Source organism: Zosterops lateralis (assembly GCF_965231275.1).
Source record: "Zosterops lateralis genome assembly, chromosome: 14".
Taxonomy (NCBI): Eukaryota; Metazoa; Chordata; class Aves; order Passeriformes; family Zosteropidae; genus Zosterops; species Zosterops lateralis.
Genome location: NC_139774.1, coordinates 12258497 through 12279485, shown reverse-complemented (window position 1 = coordinate 12279485; position 20989 = coordinate 12258497). Strand labels below are relative to the sequence as shown.

At 42.1% G+C, this 20989-nt stretch overlaps 1 protein-coding gene across 2 annotated transcripts; it reads right to left on the bottom strand.

The window, feature by feature from the left end:
* Window positions 1–1328: 1328 nt before the first annotated feature.
* On the bottom strand, window positions 1329–20743 carry G3BP1 (G3BP stress granule assembly factor 1). Of its 2 annotated transcripts, none has more exons than XM_083872058.1 (12): window positions 20641–20743; window positions 10110–10223; window positions 8867–8948; window positions 8325–8498; window positions 7454–7544; window positions 6862–6955; window positions 6294–6498; window positions 5758–5859; window positions 5251–5362; window positions 4799–4924; window positions 4581–4711; window positions 1329–3838 (listed from the first exon to the last, which is right to left on the bottom strand). In XM_083872058.1, the coding sequence occupies exons 2-12, from the start codon at window positions 10202–10204 to the stop codon at window positions 3632–3634; spliced, it is 1419 nt and encodes a 472-aa protein (XP_083728184.1). In that variant the 5' UTR covers window positions 10205–10223; window positions 20641–20743; the 3' UTR covers window positions 1329–3631. The 2 variants fall into 2 exon arrangements, with proteins under 2 accessions (XP_083728184.1, XP_083728185.1); XM_083872059.1 differs by having other exon boundaries at window positions 4581–4690.
* Window positions 20744–20989: the final 246 nt, after the last annotated feature.

The following is a 20989-nucleotide window of genomic DNA, read 5'->3' as shown; positions in this document are numbered from 1 at the left end:
AAAATTCTTCAGTAGATGGAGTGACCTTGGTGCAAACACCCAAAATGACATTTCAGAATGCAGCAGGACTGCCTCTCACACTGCATCACAAAGATGGCCACAATAAAGTATTTTTCCTTCTCCTGTCAGGTGCTTTGTCAAGTTTGAAATATCACCAGTGGGACAGCAGATCCCTCTTGGCTTGGCAAATGGCATTTTGTGACAGAAAATAGAAGGGCAGCATCATGCCCTCCAAATCTATTCTGAGAACATGCCATTACTCTAAAAACTGCCTTTAAGTAATGATGGAGTTTGAAAGAATTTTACTCAGTTTCATGTCTCATAACCAAGAAAGTTATTAATGGCCCACCTTACTCCATCCTTCCATGTAACATGCAAATAAGGATAAAGAGCTTACTGTTGGGAAATTAAATCATCAAGATCTGCATTCCCAAACACACACAAGATCTCAGTTCAGCTTTACAAAACAGCCCCAGACAAGTCTGCTGATACATCCCAGCACTCCATGGGATGTTTCTCTGTGCACAAGGAGTAACTAAACCTTTTTAATTGTGCAATACTCTCGAAGGACGAAAAGGAATCAGAGAGAGCATGGCTTCCAGTTCAGGCTTGAGTGCTACAAAACCCCCCTACAAGTGAAATGCCCTTATTTCTATTTGTCTTATACTATTAAGACCAGCCAGATCACACACCAGTCACATACGGAAACACTTTGTACTTCTGTACTCTCAGGAGGGTAGATAAAGGTATCATGATCATGAAGGTTATTCCAAATCTGTCCATGTGGTTGCTATGGGTGCAAAAGTCTGACAGCTCTAGACAGCTTTTCTTCACTCCCTGCAGAGCAATGGGACACCAAGAGCACTTCAGTCCCACCACCTCCTTGTCTTGACTGGAGGCACTAGAAAGGAGACACAGACATAGTCTGATTCATTTCAGACTGCAGCATTTGGTTCCTAGAAAGAGCTGGGCTACACCTTGGTTATTAGAGGTCAGCCTTCCTGGAGCTTGTGTAGCCCACTGCAGCCAGCTGAGGCAAATCAAATCCTGGTTCCTTCACAGTCATCTTCAAGAATGTATGCAAAGCACTGGAGGCCTTAGACAAGAGATATTGAGGTTTTAACAGTACAGCAAGGCAGAAACCAGAAGGGCTGGAGGCTACAGAAAGCCTAAACACCAAAACCAATGTGCAACATTTTACAGCAGGTCTCTTCAGAGGTCTTTGTTATTAGTGAGTCACAGAGGCACCAAAATGCAAATACCAAGAGTCACTCTACAAACATAACTTGCTTTTGAAAAGTGTTTCTTTACAAGACATTCCAACAGAATTTTATGTAAATATTTTATTTTGCCTGTCATCTTGGGATAAGAACATGACTTTCTGGGTCAACATATTGAATATGATTCATATGAGAACAAGCACACACTTCACCCTTTTAAATTCTTTACTGACACTCTTCTTTCAAATCAGACAGCAATGAGCCACAACTGTCCAGCTGCCGCTACAGAAATGGGGGTTCAAGCTTACGGATGCTTTTGCAGATTTGGTTAAGAGCTATAAAAGCTTCTATTAAAAGCACTTTGATAAGTCTGAAGTGCAACCTGTTACTGCAGTCTTCGGATTTAATGTCAAGAACAGCAGAAACCCAAAAAAGGGGGAAAAAAATATATCACAAACAACAAGGACAGGGTTCAGTGAAAAATCTCCATTGCATACTTTCAGCTCACAGGCATTCCTGATAGGAAAAATGCAGACAGCTTTTGTTTTTTAAAAAAAATACCAGTTACCACCACAAGAGGAAGCAGCAGAATTTCCCCTAATGCTGGCTGTGAGAGCACACCACAGCTCACACTCTCTCCCAGTTCACTAAGGTATCAAATCTCCAGGTGCAGATGGTAAACAGGCCAATCCCAGACACAGTTGTAAGGAGGGAAGGGACAGTGTAACAAATGTGAAGAGAAAAATAAAACAGAAACCAACACACTAGAAACATAGTACAACCAGCTTCAACCAGTATGTCTGGCAAGGAAAAGGCAAAACATGACTGTTGGGGACAAGTAATACCGAGGGCAGCTCTGCTCCAGAGCTTACAGCAAGCACAGGTCAAGAGATGATACACTGCATACGCACAGTCATTATAGTCATGAACTAAGAAACATGGAAACAGTGACACCTCACATAGATTAGCAAACTTCCTACGTGCTGCCAAGAGACCTGGAGGTCTGGTGTAGACACAAATCCACCATTTTTATCCAGATGTTTTAACACCAGGCATTACAGAAACACTGTATTGTGCAGCACCATCTTACAGGATCTCCTGGATTGAAATAACCCGGTTTTGTATTTTATTTTCAGTTTCATCTTCTTTCAGAGGCAGTGGAGAATGTTCAACATCTTAACACCAGGACAGACAAGCACCTTCCATACTTCTCACAAAAATTCCTTCTTATCCATTTCAGGTCTGAAGCAAGGAATGAAGTACTGCAAAAATAACTATTACTTACAGCAGTTGGAACTGTAAAGCATATGACACAGGTATTTCTGCTTTGCTTATACTTTTGCAATAGTTACAACAGGACCAGCTTCAAGTTCAAGTTAATAACTTCTGCATCCAAAAAGTATTTGTTTTCAGTAATTTAAATGCAGCCAAAGTGGTGCACAGAAGGTATTAAAAGCTTTAGCTACTACCACCTCTACCGTGTAAACCTAGTGACTGAAGAGCCTCTTTCCCTTGGAAAAACTCCAACATACTCTTGGACTTGATAAAGCAAATCTAGACCTTTTTTATTATTTTTTTAAACAATTTGCCAAAACTGGAATGAGAGATAAATAGAAGGCACAACAATTTTGCTTTTTTTTATACAAATACAAACTAAACATGAAAAAAACTCCCTATTTCAATAAAAAATTTCACAAGTTCAGGAAAAGTGTTTGAAGAGTCAAGTTCTAGACATTTAAAACCTATCCCACAATCCAAAATTTCAAAGTGGTAAAACAGTAGTTCGAATTCTTTGCTGTGATCATGTATCAAAAGGAAAGAGATTCTACGGATACCCATTATTCCACTTTTACAGCGCCACAGAGAGAAAGGTGAAAGTCAATTTTTCATGTGGCAATGTCTCCAGACATTGGAGGATGTTCGTATGAGCTCAAAGAAACACCAAGAGTTTTGCTTTTCTGCCCTTGGAATACTTGCCAAGAACTATGTTTTCCTACAGGCTCTTGAACGCATGCACGTGAAATATTATTCCACTGACTGCACCCAAATTCAGTAGAAAGAGGGGAGGAAAAAAAAAATAAAAGAAAAAAGAAAGAGACATTCCTTTAGGAAAAACCACCGGTACCAAAAAAACAAAAATCAGTCCGTAAGTTTGAAGTGAACAAGAAAATTCAGTTCTTTTCTTTTTAAAATCCACTTTTCCTAAAACGTTGTTCCACAAAGCTGGAATCTGGGACAAGGACTAGAAAAAAATAAATCACAGAACCATAACACAAACAAAAAGGGGCAAAATAGTATCAAACGTAGCAGTCTATAACAGGCTAGGGCCACATTCCAAGATACCCAAGGCTGAAATTCACAAATCTGCAGGAAAAACGGTTTGCGCCACCACGTCAACATCCGCGATGAATTCACTGGCGTTGCCCGATCCCCCTTCCAGCTCCAAATCCGGGCTTCTGGGACATTCCTCCACGTGGAGGCCCTCGAATCCCACCTCCCAGCCCCCCACGAGTGCCTCCAGGTCCACGGGGTCTGTTATCTCTGCGGTCACCCTCCCTGGCAGCTCGTGTCTTCTTCTCCTCCACGTTCAGGCGCACCTCTCCCCTGAACATGATGGGCTGCAACACAAGCAGAGAAGGCCCTGTCATTAATGGGTCACCAGGAGTTCTTCATGGTCAAGCAAATTCCTGCAACTTTGTCTCATATCCTCCTCTCCATCAAAAACTGAAGGGTCTCAGGATTGATTACTCACTAAACAATGACAATAGCCAAACTATGCATCCAGTCTTGAGGCTTTACTGGAGAAAATAAAGAAGTGAAGGAGTGACCCTTGAAAAGCCATCTCAGTTTAACACTGAACATTCTGATGTGCTTTAGAAAAGAGCTGGGCTGTAAGCAAGCTCACTGCATGGCTGACATCCAGAGTCCCTGCCTACCACAGCAGGCAGGCATGGGCACACATTCTGCAGTAGCAATCACTGCTGACAGGCTGAGCAGGTACCTCCTGCCTTTGTTAGCAAAATTCTTTTCAGCATGCACACCAATACAGCTTCTTCCTTTCAGCTCTGACAAACAAGATTCTACTTGTCCATAGAATCTGATTCTCTCTACCTTGTCTTCCTGAAAGCTATTTATACACTTCCTGTGTTCAGCAACCTCCCACTAGAAAAAGGCTGTCTGTAATGAGCTGCTACAAGCTACTTCAATGACAAAAGACTGCACAAATCTTGGTAACAGGAGGGAAAAACACCTACTTTAATATGCTCAAAAAAGCCTAAAGGGACCAAGTACAAGCTCTTCCTGTTAAGCTGAAAAAACACTGTCTGCTGTCAACAGACCAAAACCCACTGATTTATTTACCCTGTTGCTAAGGATCTTCTGAACTGGTTCAGGATCATCAAACACCACAAACCCAAAATTAGGGAGCTTTCCACCACTGTTGATGCGGAGTTCAACAACATTGCCATAGCCTGCAAGAGAAAAGCCAAGTTCTTGGGTCATACATTAGAATGCTCTGTTGACCACGCCCATGGCTGCAACCCCCAACCCCTCAGAGGACAGCAAAGAAATCAACTTACTTTGGAAGAAGTCTTTAAGTTCAGATTTGTCCACATCATGAGGAAGGTTCCCAACAAACAGCTGATGACTGTCTGGGTATCTCACAATCCGCCGGGTTTCCACATCGCCTTGTTCACCCTCGCGAACTGGAACAGAAAAGCAGAACTCATTTTAGAAAAGTCAGTCCTCACAATAAACAAAAAAACAAGCCAGGGTCAGAATTATCACCATTAAAAGGAATCAATTCACACTGTCTATCCATTAATATATTAAAAAAGGAAAGCATTCTACAGTACCAAGTGTGGAACTATCTGCTTTTTATCACGTGGCCGAGGCTCAGCGTAAATTTTCACTTGTGTAAAAATCGTTTGCTTACTGACAAAAATAATGAGATTTTAAAACCTTTAATTATCACATTGCTTCTCCAAAACCTTTAAGCAACAGAAAACAGCTTCTTTGCAGCTCCTCTTACTTGGCCTGGGACCCCGCTGTGGTGGGATGCTCGTTCGCTGCTCCCTCACTCGCTGATCCCTCTGAGGTCTCTGAGGGGGGGTCTGAGACTCAGGCTTTGCCTCCGGGCGGGGCTGTATCAATTCAAAAAGGAATCAACAGTTGAGAGTCAGACAGAAATACCAGCAGGTTCAGCTTTTAAGAGCTCACTGTCAAGTTGGTAATAAAAAAAAATACAGGAAAAGGTAATAGTTTTTTCCACCTGTTACTATAATACATGTTAGCTCATGTTGGCTTATATGCTAAAAGCAAGCAGCATTCACATGAACATTCCCTGTTTTCCTCCATGAGAAACAATTAATTCTCAACCCAAAACCAAGGAGTAACATCTTCATAAAGTCTATCAAGAATCACAGAATGCTAAAGTCTCTGGGGCCTGGAACATCAAATCAGAACCAAGTAGATTTCACTCTCTTTTCCCCTGTCAGCCAGTTTAGCACTTAAACTTCTCCAGGTGCTGGATTCCTACCTGAGAGACTGGGACTTTCACAACATGAGGTGGTATTCCTGATACTGGGACAGCCCCACTGGGAGGAAGGTTCTTGCTGGTTACTGATGCCCAGGAAAATGTCTTAAAAAAAATAAGAGAATAATAACTTAACTACATCTCCTTCTGAAATATATTACTGATAGGACAGCTAACAGACACAGGATAACAGGAACAATTTTTAACTTGTACTTGAAAATCAGGAGCCAGCCAATAGCAGTTTCCCCACAATTTCCTTCAAATTATTTAAATTCAAAAGACTCAGTGTAATGACAATGAAGTCACATTTCTACTCTGTTTCTGAATTCCAGAGTTGAAACAAGACACAACAGTGACCCAACATCAAGTAATCACATCAAATTAACCAAAGTCTTGGATTCCTGAGTCTCTGTTCACTTTTACCCTCCTTAACACTGAGAAGTGGAAAAAAATCCCAGGTAAAAATAAAGCTCTGTAAATAGACAGGAGAGCCATAACTGATGAAACCCCATCAGAGAAAAGAGACCCACTGTCATTACCCTGGAATCCTCTTGCACTGCAGGAGCTGGATCAGCAGGAGCTGGAGAAGGACTCTTTTCCACAGCCTCTTCCGGAGCAGTTTCCTCTAATACTGGCTCAGACTTTTCTTCCTGCACCTCAGGTTCAGCCTCCTGTTCAGGTTCTGCCTCTGGCTCAGGCTCTGCCTCTGCAGCTGTCTCTTCCAGGTGTTCCTCAATGTCATTGCTATTATAAAGCAGCACAAAAAGCAGAAAAAAAGAGGTGGTATTGTATTTATTCTGTTACTGGTGATAAGCTGTGCTACTTATCCAATACAGAAATCAGGTGCATGACATTTAAGAGAAGAATAAGGCCAAGTAAGGCCACATTGCACAGAGATGCAAATTTTGCTTTGGTACACTATAAAGCAGCAAAAAATATTTCCAGAGTCTATATATTCAGCCTAATAAGATTTTGATTTCAGCTGATCAATAAACAGAAATTTTGACTGTCAGAAGGAAACTATTAATAGAAATAAATTCATGTGACCTGTTCTACAGCATCCTTGTCTCACACAACACCTGACTTCATCTATAAATATATTATTACCTGACAGCCTGCTCATAATAAGCACCACTATCATCAGGAACAGCCTCAGGTGTCTGCTGTCTTTCCTCAGGTTCTTCCCCTTCCTCCTCTGATTCTAAATAAGGTTAGAAAAGAAAAAAAAAATAACACATATTTTTAGTATGAGGCTCAAACACAAGGCACCTACCACAAAATACAGGTGAAACTTCTACCAAAGAGCACAAAGGGAGGATTTTTGAGATGTGATATGAAACAGAATTTTTTTATATTTCCACTATCACTTTGGTTACTCAGTTTTGACCAAGGTTAAAAAACATGTTCCAAATACTTTAGAGAACCACATTTATAAAGTACAGATCTGACTGCAACTGCCAAAGTAAGTTTACAGTTCTTGTAATAGAAAGAGATTATGCCAGAAAAATAATCATATGCATGTTCCAACTCCTTGCTGGACTGTAAAGAACTACAGGTAATGAAAAAACCTACAAGCATATGAAATTTAACACTGATCTGTCTTCTCCAGCAAGAAGATTTCCTTTGATCTGGGAACAGAATGTTGATACAGATCAAGAACTAAACACCAACAGAATCATCCAAAATTTCTGCTACTTACCCTCTGGAGGCTCAGTATCAGAGTCCCCAAAAACCTCATCCTGGTAGCGGAAGATATCATTGTGGACATAGAACTTGTTTGCAACAGAGCCCTAAAAGCAAATCAAAGGGAAGGACTGAATCAATTACAACCCAGTAATGTAAAAATTGAAATAATGTGAAAACAAGGAAGATTTGAGTAAATCATCCTTCCCACAAGATTAATCAAAATTTGCCTCTTTTAAGAAAATAATGTTATTTGGCGCAGGAAAACAAGAAATAAAAAAGGCATCACTCCTAACAAGTCAAGTATGGATGGAAAAAAAATGCTTGTTAAAGTGCTTTTAATTCCAATAGCTCACAATACTGAAGAAGCATGAGTGACACCTTCCTGGTGTCTAAAGTATTGATTCTTATCTCCAAGTCACACTGGAAAATAGAGTGATCTTGCAACACTACTTTTTCACTATAATTTTCATTTCTGTGAACTGCTTTGTAAAAAAATTCTATTTAAAAAATGCCACTTCAAATGCTAAGTCAGCCCTTTATGAACAAGAAAATCTAGAACCCACATTGTCAGGTGAAAGAAAGTATTCCCCTCTTTACTACTTCTTTTTCAGTAGGATTTGCTAGGATAGCAAATCAAAGAGAACATCATTTTAATATGTTTAAGACAAAAACATGTTGCACTAACCTAGTAGTCCAAAGTCAGGATATTTATAACTGATTTCAATACCCAAGGTTCACATCCAATCCTACAGAAGCAGCGTAATTCCCAAAGGAATTTCCAGAACATAACTGCTGGATTTTGTGGCAAGTTACCCTCCCAGCCTAACCCTTCAGCCTGCAGCCCTGAGGCAGACAGAGCTCCCTGATGCTGTCAGCACACCCACCTCAGGGGCCAGCACGAAGGTCTGCATGAACCTGCGCACGGGCTGCATGTTATTGGAGAGCTCCCCCATCACCTGCACCACCACGCCGTCGTTGAGGGTGGCGTGGGCGTCCACGTGGCGGATCTTCGTGTGGCAATCCTTGAAGTTTAGTGACAGCACCTTCTTGTGGATGTCCTAGGAAAGAATGGCACACACATGGGTGATGCTGCAGGAGCCGTTTTGGCCAAGTTAGCAGCTTTGAGAGAAAGTAAAAGCATAAAAAGTGGTTTGAGATATATTCCCTAACTCTGGAGAAAAAGCTTGGCAGGAGGCTTGTTAAGTTTGCTTTGCAAGCCATTTTATATTATGAGCTTTCTACAAAGGAAGCACATTTTGCCCAACTGTTGCTGTCTACAGTCAAGAGGGCTTTTTTCTCCCCATTTTTTCTTTTACAGAAAGCACTTTAACAGTGTGGGAGGGAATCACAGCTGGATACATCTCTCTTCTCAACCTCAATAAAGGTGACAAAATAGAAGGAAAGAAAGCTTTTTTAAAGTTCTTACAGATTGCCCATAGACTGCGTCAGCTGGTTTTCCATTGGAATCCAAGCCACCGTGGACATAGGAGGAGTTCTTTCCATAAAACCTGTTGGAAAGAAATATTTTAATGCCAAGCTCTGCTGTGTAAGAACAATGAGCCTCTACATTAGAGTGCAGTACAAATAATACACTTTCAAGTAAGTCTCCTGTTTGAATCACTAGAATAAAGCCACAAAATCTCATAATCCTGTTAGCAATCTGGGGGTGGGGGGAAAACAAAGTTTTGCCATGTAAGCTGCAGCATTCAGGTGTGTCAGGCACCAACAGCCAAAACCAAAATCTCATGGGAGCTCATGATCCAATCCCATTATCCCCTTTCTGCATGAGGTTCCTGAAGCAACACCCTGAACACCTGGGATGCTGAAGGCTCCCCCTCAAGTTCTGATTTCAAGCTTGAGCAAGGAGCAATGGGACTGTTTTGCTCTTTTACAATAAAAAAAGGTATTACAGGTAAATCTTCTCTAACTGAGAGGTCACCAGCTGAAATGCCCTAAGCACCACGGTACTGCACTGGCAGCAGATACTAGACTGGAATGGATTCCATGGCACAGAGTCAACTGTCCTCTGACCCAAAGGAATGAGGTCAGCTGGCCACCTAAATGGAGAAACACTCTGAGTAAATGTTCCTGAGAATGGAAGGAGAAGGCTTCAGAAACTATCAGGCTACTCAAAACACAGCAAAACAAAGTGTATCCTCATAAACAAGACTAGTTTTGGGAAGGATACCTGTCAAACCAAACAGGACCCACTTGTTTAGGTAATGGATTATAGTTTGCTGCATATCCATAATTTCCTGATTTCCCTTTAAGAAAGAGCTGGTGTGACTCAAGAGAGACGAGCACACAACTTTTTCAGTGTTTCCTCTTAGTCGGGGTGCATTTTATCAAGCCAAAAACTACAGAAACACTTAACTAAGTGGTATTTCTCCAACTTCAATTTATATTGATTACAAGCAGAAGTGGCAAGCAGCATTTCAGCTAGAACCAGAACTCAGACACTTAAAGAATTCCTGTAATCTTTATTATCCATCTTTTAACCCAGCTGATCAAAACCAAAAGTAAATGACACTCAGCATCTTGAATAAATCAGTTTCTTAAGCGACCAAATTCAGCAAGCTAAGACACAGCAATAAGATTATTCATCAATTTTAGCACACATGTTAAGAAACTCACAGAGAAAACCAGCTCCAAGAAAAGCAGAGCTTTACCTGTGCAAATAGTCAGGTGCTTGGTTCAGCAGGGTATAGTACTGCCTCACGAATTCCCGCCCGACCAGCAGGGGACTTGGCTTCTCCATCACCATTTCTTTGGTCAACTGAAAACTATGGAAAAAAACAAAAGCTCCATCAACCATGAGCATTTCAAACGGCTGTTCACATCCTGATTGCATAAGCCACCTAATCACAGCGGAAAGCACGCACCAGGACTGTTTTACCCCTGTAAGCAGTTTAAGCAATGTGTTTTCAGAGTCAGAGTTTTGGTGCCAGGGAGAGGATTCCTGGGTACCAAACCAGAGGTGGGAGAGGCCGCAAGGCCGAGGGAGGTCAACTTATAACCTGCCAGTAGTTAATCATCCCACATATCCTCAGTAAAAAGCAGGTGGCAAGTAAGTAAGGTTCTTCAAGAGGATTTGCTAAGTGGCTAAGACATTTACAGTCAATCCAAATTCTACTTACCTCACTTGACTTCACAATCAGAATTAAAAGTCAGATGTTCTCAGGCAAAGCCTGTGCTACTGTATTAGGGGCATTTTTAGAAGGTCAGAGTAAGTCCAATCTATTTTTATCAGCAGCACAGCACCACTTGCTGTGAGTGTCAAGCGCTCTGCAGGATTATTAGATTATATTAAAATTATTATGCTACAAACAAACACATACTGCTCTTCCCCTGCTTCCACCAATGTCAGCAAGTCACTTCTCACTTAAATTCAGACCACCAGTCAAGCAAAGAGCACCACTCATGCCCAGGGACAAATCCACCTGGGTACCTTCTACCTACCCTCCATGGATCTCTAAGTTACAAAAATAAAGTGTTTTCAGGTAGGTTACACAATACACATCTTCAGGACAGGCCAGCCCAACCCAAACCAAAATACATTTCTCCATTTCCTTGTTATTAAATACTCAAACACTGTTCAAACTCATCCAAAATAATTTTAAACTATAACTTAAATCAAACTTAAATGTTTGATTCTCGCTGTATTTAATGAATTTCAGAGAATTTGTTCTTTAGAGACCAAGAACTGACAATAGAGCAGAGCTTCAGAAGACAGAGGTGACAAGGTCGTTGGTACTGCAGTGACTGTTTCAAACAGACAACATACACAGGGCTGCAAAGGAAGTCACGACCACACTGCTGGATGGAGCAGGAATGAAAAACAGAAGCTTTAAGCTTCAAAGAGATGAATGTACTTAAAAAGATGCCATGGAAGTTGTTATTTTGGGTGAAGCCAAGTCCAAATGAACCTGGCAAAATTCATATATCTCAACCAAAGGTCAAACACCTGGCACACAGTAACTGAGGGACAAGGCAATGTTTAGGCACTGTCAGAACATCCAGGTAATAGATCTGAGGATGTGATCACACCCAAACTCCCAGCAGTGGCCAGAATGCTCTGCATCCAGCTTTGTTGGAGGAATGCAGCCACATTCGAGCCAGAAGACGTAACAGCACAGCTGTAATTTTGTATACATTGATGTGTTTTGCTCTGCTTTTAATACTATCACTTTATCATCTTTTTAAGTCTGGAATAAATGAGAAGTCTTCCCATTCTATTTTAAAACACACTTTTTTTTCTAGGCTTAAACACAGTGAAAAAGATCTGGTGGGCTCCAGAGGATGTGTCCATGAACTTCCTCTCTCCTTCAGCAGGACGTGGGTTTACCACCACCACACAAAGAAATGTTAGCTACATAATAATGTGCAGAAAAAATAAGACTAAATATGTTCTAGAATTTTAAGAGGCTTTTCAAAACATTCAGAAGCTTCCAGCTGTTTGAGGATATTCTCAAGAGCTAACCATGCAGAAAGGAAGAAACAGTCCACAGCTGGATATGGCCTGCAGGAAATGCTCAGATTCTGCAAACCACTTTCATTTCAGGAAAGTTCCACTACCTGTGGTTTTGCAGAAGCCTTTGAACTCTGAGTGTAATGTATTACAGATACACATGTCCAACACCCAGCACAATCTGAGGTGACAGAAACTTCCAAGATATGAACTCTTGCCTTCTACTGCAGGTTAAATGAGATCCCCATAAAATATTATGAGACAATAAGAAAATACAGCAAAGGTAAAGTACAGCTAAGCAAGTGGTGGCTACCACTGCTGATTTCCTTATCTCACTTTGTTTCCTCTTGAGTACTTGTGAAGCTCTAGAAGGAGCAGGCCAACCCTGAAACAGTGGGAGCAGAAATGGCAGACAGACATGACCTGCACTTTTAGCTCCAGCCAGCTTAATTGACAATGCAGGATTTATTTGCTCCACAAATTAAAAAATTTGCTTCTGTGCTGTCAGTTTACAGCCAGGAAGCCAGTACTACCATATACCAAGACCAGCATTTGGAGAATGACAGGAGGTACACTTAATTTCTTTGTGAAGATATAGTTTCCCTGGAATTCAAGCTTATTCCTACAGATATAAATAGTCAGGTTTTCTATTCAGTTCTGATAAATGATGAATTGGGCTCTTCTGAGAATTATTTTCAAGTGCTTCCTAGAACACCAATGTACAAAGCCTGACATTCTCACATTATGGCAAAATTTTCCTGTAGCACTCAAATCTCAACAGCTGATTCACCAACAGCTCTTTCAGACTGCTGCTCTCCAGTGAAAGCCCTCACCTGCAATAACCCACAGGCACATCATCTCCAATGATGATCTAAAGAAATATTGGAAGTGAAGTGGTTTGATTAGGTCTGTCATGGTTAAAAATAAAAACTTCCCTCCTGCTAAGGGTGAAAAATCTATCAGAACTCACTCCTAACATGAAAAGAGGAATTGTGGAGTGCCCAGTTGTTGTCAAGCAGATCTGAAAAGAAGTGGGAAAACCTTTACATAACCTAATCAGAGGACGACAATCTGTTTTTACTGCTGCTGCACCTGCTGCTACGTTGCCAGTTGCCATCTGCTCTTGTTCTCCAGCCAGCACAACCTGAATGGTGGAAGCCAAGCATCTCCTCAGAGAGCATTTGCTCCCTACCACTCATGGGCAATTTACTACTCCACCATTCCCTGATCCAAGAAAAACTGCAACTACTCTATACTACATTTTCATTGCACAGCACATAATAGCACCAAATGTTTGAACTGTCACTATGCTCCTCCTGATAAAAGCTTATCCACACATTTTCCTGTCAATTGACATAATGATGAAAGGGTGAAAATTGACAGGAAAAGCTGAAAATCTGATTATTTAAGATTCATTCATAATCACGCTTTCCTATTATCCCATATGTAAAACAAATTGGATAAGTGAAATTATAACAAGCACACCATAACAATTCTGCAGTGTAACTGAGCCCCTTCCTTAAGCCAAGGACTTAGAGGAAGACAAATACCTCCTTTACAGTGGTTATCACCTGGCTGGTGGAAAATTCCACCATCTGTTACAATGCTCCCACTTGGCAGAAAATCAATGTCAGGCACTGAATTTCTAAAATACTGTTATGTAAATTAGAGCCATTTATGTAAATTCCACATTAGCAAATTCAGATTTAGGTCCACAAAACCTATTAGTATATTAGTGTTCAGAAAAATGGACTCAGTATACTCACAGCTAACATTGGTTATTATTTTCTTACCAAATTGCAACGTGATGAAAGCAAACTAATCATTGCTGTCCCAACTCAATTTGTTTGGGGTTTTTGTTGATTTGGGGTTTTTTTTTAATCTTTGAATCAGACAAGTTTAGCCTGCATGTTGCTTCTACAGGACTTCCTACACAACAGAAGTGTGTTTTATGCACATCACAGGATATTTGGGCTCTCAGGACAACCAGTCCCAAGACTCAGGCAAAAATCTCTTGGACTGATGAAACACACCAAAGGACCAAAATCCAAATTTCACTTCCCAAAGAGTGGAAATTTTAAACATCTTCTGTCAAGAAAAAAGTTAGTTCTAACAAGAAGACAAGTAAAAATTGAATCATAATCTCAACAGGCTCTGTGTGTTTTTAACATTAGCCTCTTTTCTTTGTTCTCTGCCACCTTACATTTTTTTTTTTTACTTGTATTTCAATACAAGGAACTCTCTCAAGAAACCCAAAGTTCCTACAATGCATTCCAGTCCTGACTGGAATATTACACAGCAGTTCACCCCTTCTCCTTTGGCTATTCAAGTGCTATAAAGTGACCATCTGAACTCCACTCCTTCCATCTCTACAAACTGGTGGAGTTTATAGGGTGCCAAAACCCCCTTTCAGAATGCCAAACTCCTCACACAAATCCACTCCCTCATTCTGCTATCAGTGAATTCCTTAACTTAAAAAGGATTTTTGGGAAACTGAAGAAACAGCAGGAGAAGCTCACATGGAAAGGAGGTGTCTGTATCCAAGCATAACATCACAAATGTGGCAAACAGCAATTTTGCTGGAAATTAAAGGTCTGGTCAATAGTTAATAGGATTGCATAATTAAGTGTCATTTTAGATTTCTCCAAGTTGCTTAGCAACAGGTGAGCATGGTCAAAGCCACAAACCATTTATCTAGATGGAATAACCAGCTCTAAAGGCAGTTACTGCTGCTGTTATGGGGAAAAAAAAAAAGAAAATGCACAGTTGGCCTCTAAGAGGCATAATATAGATTGAAAGTTTAACAAAAAAAAATACAGTTAATTCCAACTCTTAGTGCATTTTACATGACTAGCATCTGCTCTGCTGCTAAGCAATCCAAGGGAAAAAAACTCCATGAGGCTGGTACCTGTGTGAACCATGATACAAAACAATAAAGTGAACAATGGAACACAAGCTAAACTTGCATCCCATGGCAAATTCCAGGGCCCATCTCAGCTGGGGATTTATATCATCACACCAGTTTGCCCTCAAGTAGGAAGAGTGAAGTAAATGTGTATTTAAAACACAAAGACTGCAGATACACTGAGATATCCTGATTTTAATACAGCCTCAACTATCCAAGGGGAACAAAGAAACCCAAAACAATCCAGTTGTTGACCTGAGCCTAAATTATAGAGAGCTGAAAATGCATCTCAAATAAGCAGGCAAATGATGTCCCAAAACACTAATCTGCTTTAAAAAAATAGGTCTCGTTACTTGCCTCCCACTGGATGCAGAGGCAGACAATGTCACTGGGACAGTGTCCCAGCACACAGTCTGTATTTCAGGCACAAGCCATTACAGCTGCCTGCCTGGAACCACTTCATCTTTTCTGCCTTTTGACACATTCAGAGGCAAAGTATTCAGCCTGGCAGAAGTTATCTTAAGTCAGCACTATTCCACAGGAGGCAATAGGCTTGGTAGCCACAGTCAATGGAAGTTCAGTGATGGGATAAGTTATGCAATAAATAAATATTTGAGGATCAAATTGAGACAAGTTGTGAAGTTACCACCACTCAATTCTTACTAGCATGTCAGGAAACATTGAGACAGTCTGTAAGATGAATGTATTCACCAGGAACTTCCAGAATCAGGGACTTCAGAGCAGTGTGAATGAAGACGTATCATGCAGATAGAGGAGCTTTTAATAATCTTCCAAACCAACACCTAATACAACACAGATCTAGACCTAGCACAGCTATTTCTCCTTTCACTTGTGACTCATCTCCACTGTATGACCCACACAACCTACAATGACAGGCAGTGCCTACATTCGTAAGATACTTGAGGTGTTACAGGAACTGGGTCCTAAAAAAATAATCACACAGCAACCAGAATCACCAGGCAAACAGCTCTCTCTCTGCTTAATTATCCAGATGCAACAGAAATGCAGAGCAGTACCTGAGCCCCTTCTCAAGTTGAGACACTGACAAGGGACACTCCAGAAAAGCCATATATTACCCCAACATATGGATAAGAAAAATTAAGTTAGAAGCTTAACTATTTTCTAATAAAATAATCCAAGCAATCAAACAAAATTTAAGCATCAAAAAAAAATCATCACAAGATTAAAAAATAATTCAAAATTACATTCAGCAGTGCCCATGCTAGCACCAAAAAACCCTCTGCCTGCCAGTGGCAGATGGGAAGCCTTACTCAGCAGCAATGCACAGCCCTTCAAACACTGGGAGAATACAAATAAACAAACCAGCAATTGCTGAAGAGCTGTCACTGCAGAAGTCTGCCTGTGTTTTTGCTAACAAACCTAAGTGTGATCCACAAGTTGATGGATATGATGGAGTCTGTCATTTGTTAGACAAAAATCAGCACTTCTTGTGTTTTTCAGCTCTACCAAGCAAAAAAGAGAAAAACTGGAGACTTCCAATGCTTTAAGTCAGAATCTAAAAGGAAAGAGATCATTTTGGAGAAGTGTTATTTCCAGGGCATTAAGGTCAAAAGCAGATTAAAAACACAAAGATCACCTGAAGTGTAAGTTGGGTATTTGAGATCAGCATCTGTACCCCTATGGTAAAGGATGAACATTCATCTGGGTAAGGAAAATGATACCAGACGCTACTCCTGTGGCTAAGAGCATAAAGCTCCAAAGACAAACAGCAAATTAGGTCCTGTTTACAACAGAAGAAATAAAATCTAATCCACAAGAATCTTGAAAACTTGCTATTAAAACTAAGTAATAGAGCAAGAAATTCTCAACAAGGTGTTTGGGGTTTTTATTCATCCCTCAAAACACTTTGCATTCCCTGGGTGCTCAGCTTAATATGGTGTGGATTTGGGGTTTTGTTCCTTCCTTTTTAAAGCTGTTTCACCTGGATTCCAAGTTTCTACTTGACACCACTCAATCATCACTTTTATTCAGCAGTTACCTGCTGTAACATTAAGCAAAGGTGACCTGTCCTGAGCCTAACCAGCAACAGCTCATATCCTCCCAAAAAAAGGAGAGCTCTTGTTGCATTTAGCATTACAGCAAAACACAGGGCCCTTGTGATTTGACACAAGTCCAAAAGGAACTCCTCTTCAAAATCTGAGTTCTCTGAAAACTCAAAGCCTTGAGAATTCCCAGAAATATTCCTACAGTTTTAATAATCCTAAAATCAGATTATCCTGAATGGAATCTCAAACTCAAATGTGAGGGAAGGACTTGCCTTTCTAACAGAACCTATTTCAACCTCACTTACCCCTCAATTAGAAGCAATGTTTTTCTGCAAAATTATGTATTAAACATGCAAATTTCATCCTAAAGAGCACTAGGATAGTGAACAGTTTGTTTACTCTTTCTTTAACAAAAAGTAAGTCAGCTTTTCTGCCTATTCTGCTCTCCTGACTGCCTCATGATAAAGCAGCTACTTAGACCCTGTGATTTTGCCATTAGAACAGGTTTTGTTTTGACATCCAAGAGCTGCTCCAACATCTCGAAGTTGGCAGCAGGTCCAGTCATCTTCTCTTAGGTCTGCAAATTTTCCATTTGGCTCCAGTGCAGCTTCTTAAAGTAAAAAAGCAAAAGTTACTCATCAGCAGTCAGAAGAAGCAGATCAGAGACCTGAGCTACAGCAACACTACAGTGAAATTCAAGCTTAATGCCACTCAGATTAGAATCACCAAGATTAAGATTCAAAATATTTTCTGCATGCCAAGCAACAGATAACTGTTAAAAGACTCAACTCTTTCACCTCTACTCGCTTAGGTCACAGAAGACGTTTAAACTCGATGTATCAGCTGTATCCTGGCACTCAGGACTGACCCATCACAGCACTGTTACTTCAAAAACAAAACAAAGTCAGCCCAGCAGCAGCCAGGAAACAGCACAGGGCAGAGCAGATGAAAATGGAAGATGAGCACGAGCATTTTGCCTCAGCAAGGAGTCGGGTTCAGCACAGATCACTCCTACATAAGTGACAGCACCGGGTCTGCTCTGGGAGCAGCTCTGCACCAGCCGTGTCTTCCTGGAGCAGCTCCAGACTTAATATAGCAAAACTGGGACCTCCAGCCAGTGCAGCACTCACTGCCTGCAAAGTTTAAGGAATCTTTTACAGTACCTGAGGATCAGACTTTGGTTCTTCTTTTTAGTTACTCAATAGCATAAGTTTATCAAGTCTACTGGCAGGTACCTCAGGAAGTCAAATAATCACTTCAACTCTGCAGATTTTATATAGACACCCATAAAAAAATAATCATCCAGTCTTCTAGAGCAAATTGTCACTTTTGGTTTTGGTTTGCTCCAAGCAGAGCAGACTACAGCCAGTACAGCAACCAGCACTACCCTGCTGAAGGCCTGCTCTGCTTGGATTTATTTCCTCTTTGGTTCTTCAGTCATCACCTTAGTTAGACAAAACGGCCCAGGTGCAAATATTAAAAACTAGAATAATGTTTTCTAAATCAAACCGTCCATTTATGCCAATCTTGTGAGTGTTCTCTCATCAGGTCCTACTGTTTTGAACACAAATACCAAGATGTACTTAAAGCAGCACCACCTTTGCTTTATTTCCCTTTCAGTAGAAAGTGTTGCTCTGTATGTTTGCCTTACAACTTGCAAGGTGAAAAATAAAGCCCTGAAACAACAAATTGGCTGTTTCATCAAGCATATAAAGATTCTGTTCAAAATTCAGATGTTCAGACTCCCTCGGTTGTGTTGAACTCCACTGAAGCTGTTGTGCCAGCAGCAAAGTGAGCAGCAGAGCAGTGGTCTTGTCACCACAGCACAAACAAATCCTCATGTGCTTTTGTTGTTTCTCAGACTGCAAATGCAAAGATTCCCAACAGAACATCCTAATGGGTTTGGTGCACATGGACTGAGTCCTGTCCACCAGGTTTCCTACTTTAACTTTAATTATGCCTCCCTGCCTTCAACTTAAGGAGCCCACACTTGGAAGAACACAACCTAGCCAAAAAAAGGGCAAATCCACACCACTCAGGAACTGGGGCCATTCTTCACCCCTGATGTATACAAGATTAAGGTTTTTGAAGACCTATATTTATAAAATTATGATATACATTTATAAAGATCCCAACATTGATTTTTTTTTTCCTAACAAACTTTGTACAATTACACTTTCTAGGAGGTTTTAGTAGTGCCTTTCAGGCAAACCAGTCCCTGCAACAACATGTGATGCTGTCAAAAAAGTCTTGAGATCTCCATCATAAAGATAAGGATACAAGGCTTTAAGCACATGAATGCTTCCAGCCAACCTTCAGATTAGCTACATATGCTATCCACTAAGCTTTTTTCTAAAAAAAAAAAAAAAAAAAAAATAAAAAATAAAAAAATAAAAAATAAAAATATATATATCTAGACTCACAACTTTATATCATTATATATGGTGACTGAACACTCCAGGAAAGGTGAGTTCAGTTCACAGGATGAGAAGATGCTACATGCTACATCAGCACCACGGAAGTAACACACAGCTATCTATGTTTGGCTTATTCTTTACAAATAGAGAATAAGAAAAGTGAAAATTTGGTCAAAGGGAAGAATATCAAGAAAGGTCTGAAACGCAGTTTTTGTCTATCAACTTCTGCACTTCCCTTTATGACATCAATCTAACAAGCCTTGTTGGCAAAAAAAAAAATTAAATCCAACACACCCCTCTCCACGTTTGATTTATGGCATCTGGAAGCATCAGCTTCCAAAGCTTGATAGCAGTGTCCAGATTTCCTAAAGCTGTCACTCCTGGCTGTGAGAGCAGGGGCTTGCCAAAAATAGCACACACTGGAAACATGGCGGCTTGCTGCAAATGCTGCTTTCTCCCGACGGTGGAACAAAAAAATCCCTCTTTTGGTAAAGAGAATTTATTATATGCACACAAGCCTTAACACAGAAGGTCACCAGGTAAGCCCGCTGAGAATTAGGAACGCGTTAGAACATCCTGACCAACACTAGGAGGGTATGGAAGATGTACCGAAACCTTTTCTCTGGGGTTTCTCCAGCACGTACATCTGGGGCCTTACAGGATGCTGGGAAGTCTCATTTACAAGCACCACTTCGCATTTAAATCTTAGCTTAATCTCGGATTCAGCCAAGGTCATGAGGTAAAGCAGGATAAGATCCATGCTCTCCTGGCTCGAATTATAACTTCCTTCGCCTATAAAGTTACACCAAGGGAGCCACCTCGAGCTGATGCCCAGGTCCGGACCGTGCGATCACCCAGCGCTGCCCCCCATCCCGCGGCTACAACTCATCATCGAGCGGGCACACCTCGGGCTTTGGGTGGGCTCCTCCGCAGCCCCACCTGCCCGAAACAAAACCCAAAAGCGGAGGGCGAAAACGCCCGAGAGCCTGGAAATGGGAGAACAAAGCTGGACCCACACACCTCGCCTCGCACAATGCGGGCCCGCCGGCAGCCGATCCCCCGCCGCCCCCCCTGCCCCGCACCGCTCCCGCCGGGAGCTCCGAGGCCGCCGCGCCACCAGGAGATCGGCCAAGGCTCCCGGACCCTCACGGGGGCTGCGCGGCCGCGGGTCGGGCGGGAAGGCGCCCGCCACAAAGCGCGGCGGGCACCGGGCGGGCCCCACGCCGGGCGGGATGGAGGGGGATGGGGGGCGCCGTCCCGCACAGCCCGCGGCCTACCGAGAGCCGGGGGCGCCGCGGGGCCGGGGCGGTGCGTGCGGCCCGCGGTCTCACCGGGAAAGGCGCAGCCGCGCCGGTGTCTCCCCGCGCCCCCCACCCCCCTCACCTGCGGGCAGAGCGGGACGGGAGCGGAGGCGCCGCTTCACCACAGGGCCCGGCGGACGAGAAGCGCCTCACGCAGCGGCGTGCTCTGCCGGCGGCTACATATATCCGGCGCGCAGCCTACCCCAGCGGGCGCGGCCCAGCCAGTCAGAGAGCGGCGCTCGCCCTCATTCGGATGCTGGTTGGCCCATGACCGTGGTGAGGAGGGGAGAGAGCTAAGAGGCAGCTCAGCCAGCCAACCATGCGGCAGTACTGTGCGGGGCGGTGAGCGTGACTGACAGACGAGCAAGCCAATGGGCGCTGGGCGACTGCTGATAGAGTTGCCCTTTGGCCAATGGGACGACGCTCCCCAC

Bases quoted from the DNA above. Each gene is read 5' to 3' on its own strand.
- G3BP1 (XM_083872058.1), bottom strand. From the start codon at position 10,204: ATGGTGATGGAGAAGCCAAGTCCCCTGCTGGTCGGGCGGGAATTCGTG. The intron at 8,499-8,866 runs GTAAGAACTTTA...ATTCTTTCCTAG, and splicing joins ACGCAGTCTATGGGCAATCT to GACATCCACAAGAAGGTGCT. The intron at 5,860-6,293 runs GTAATGACAGTG...ATTTTTTTTAAG, and splicing joins CAGTGCAAGAGGATTCCAGG to ACATTTTCCTGGGCATCAGT.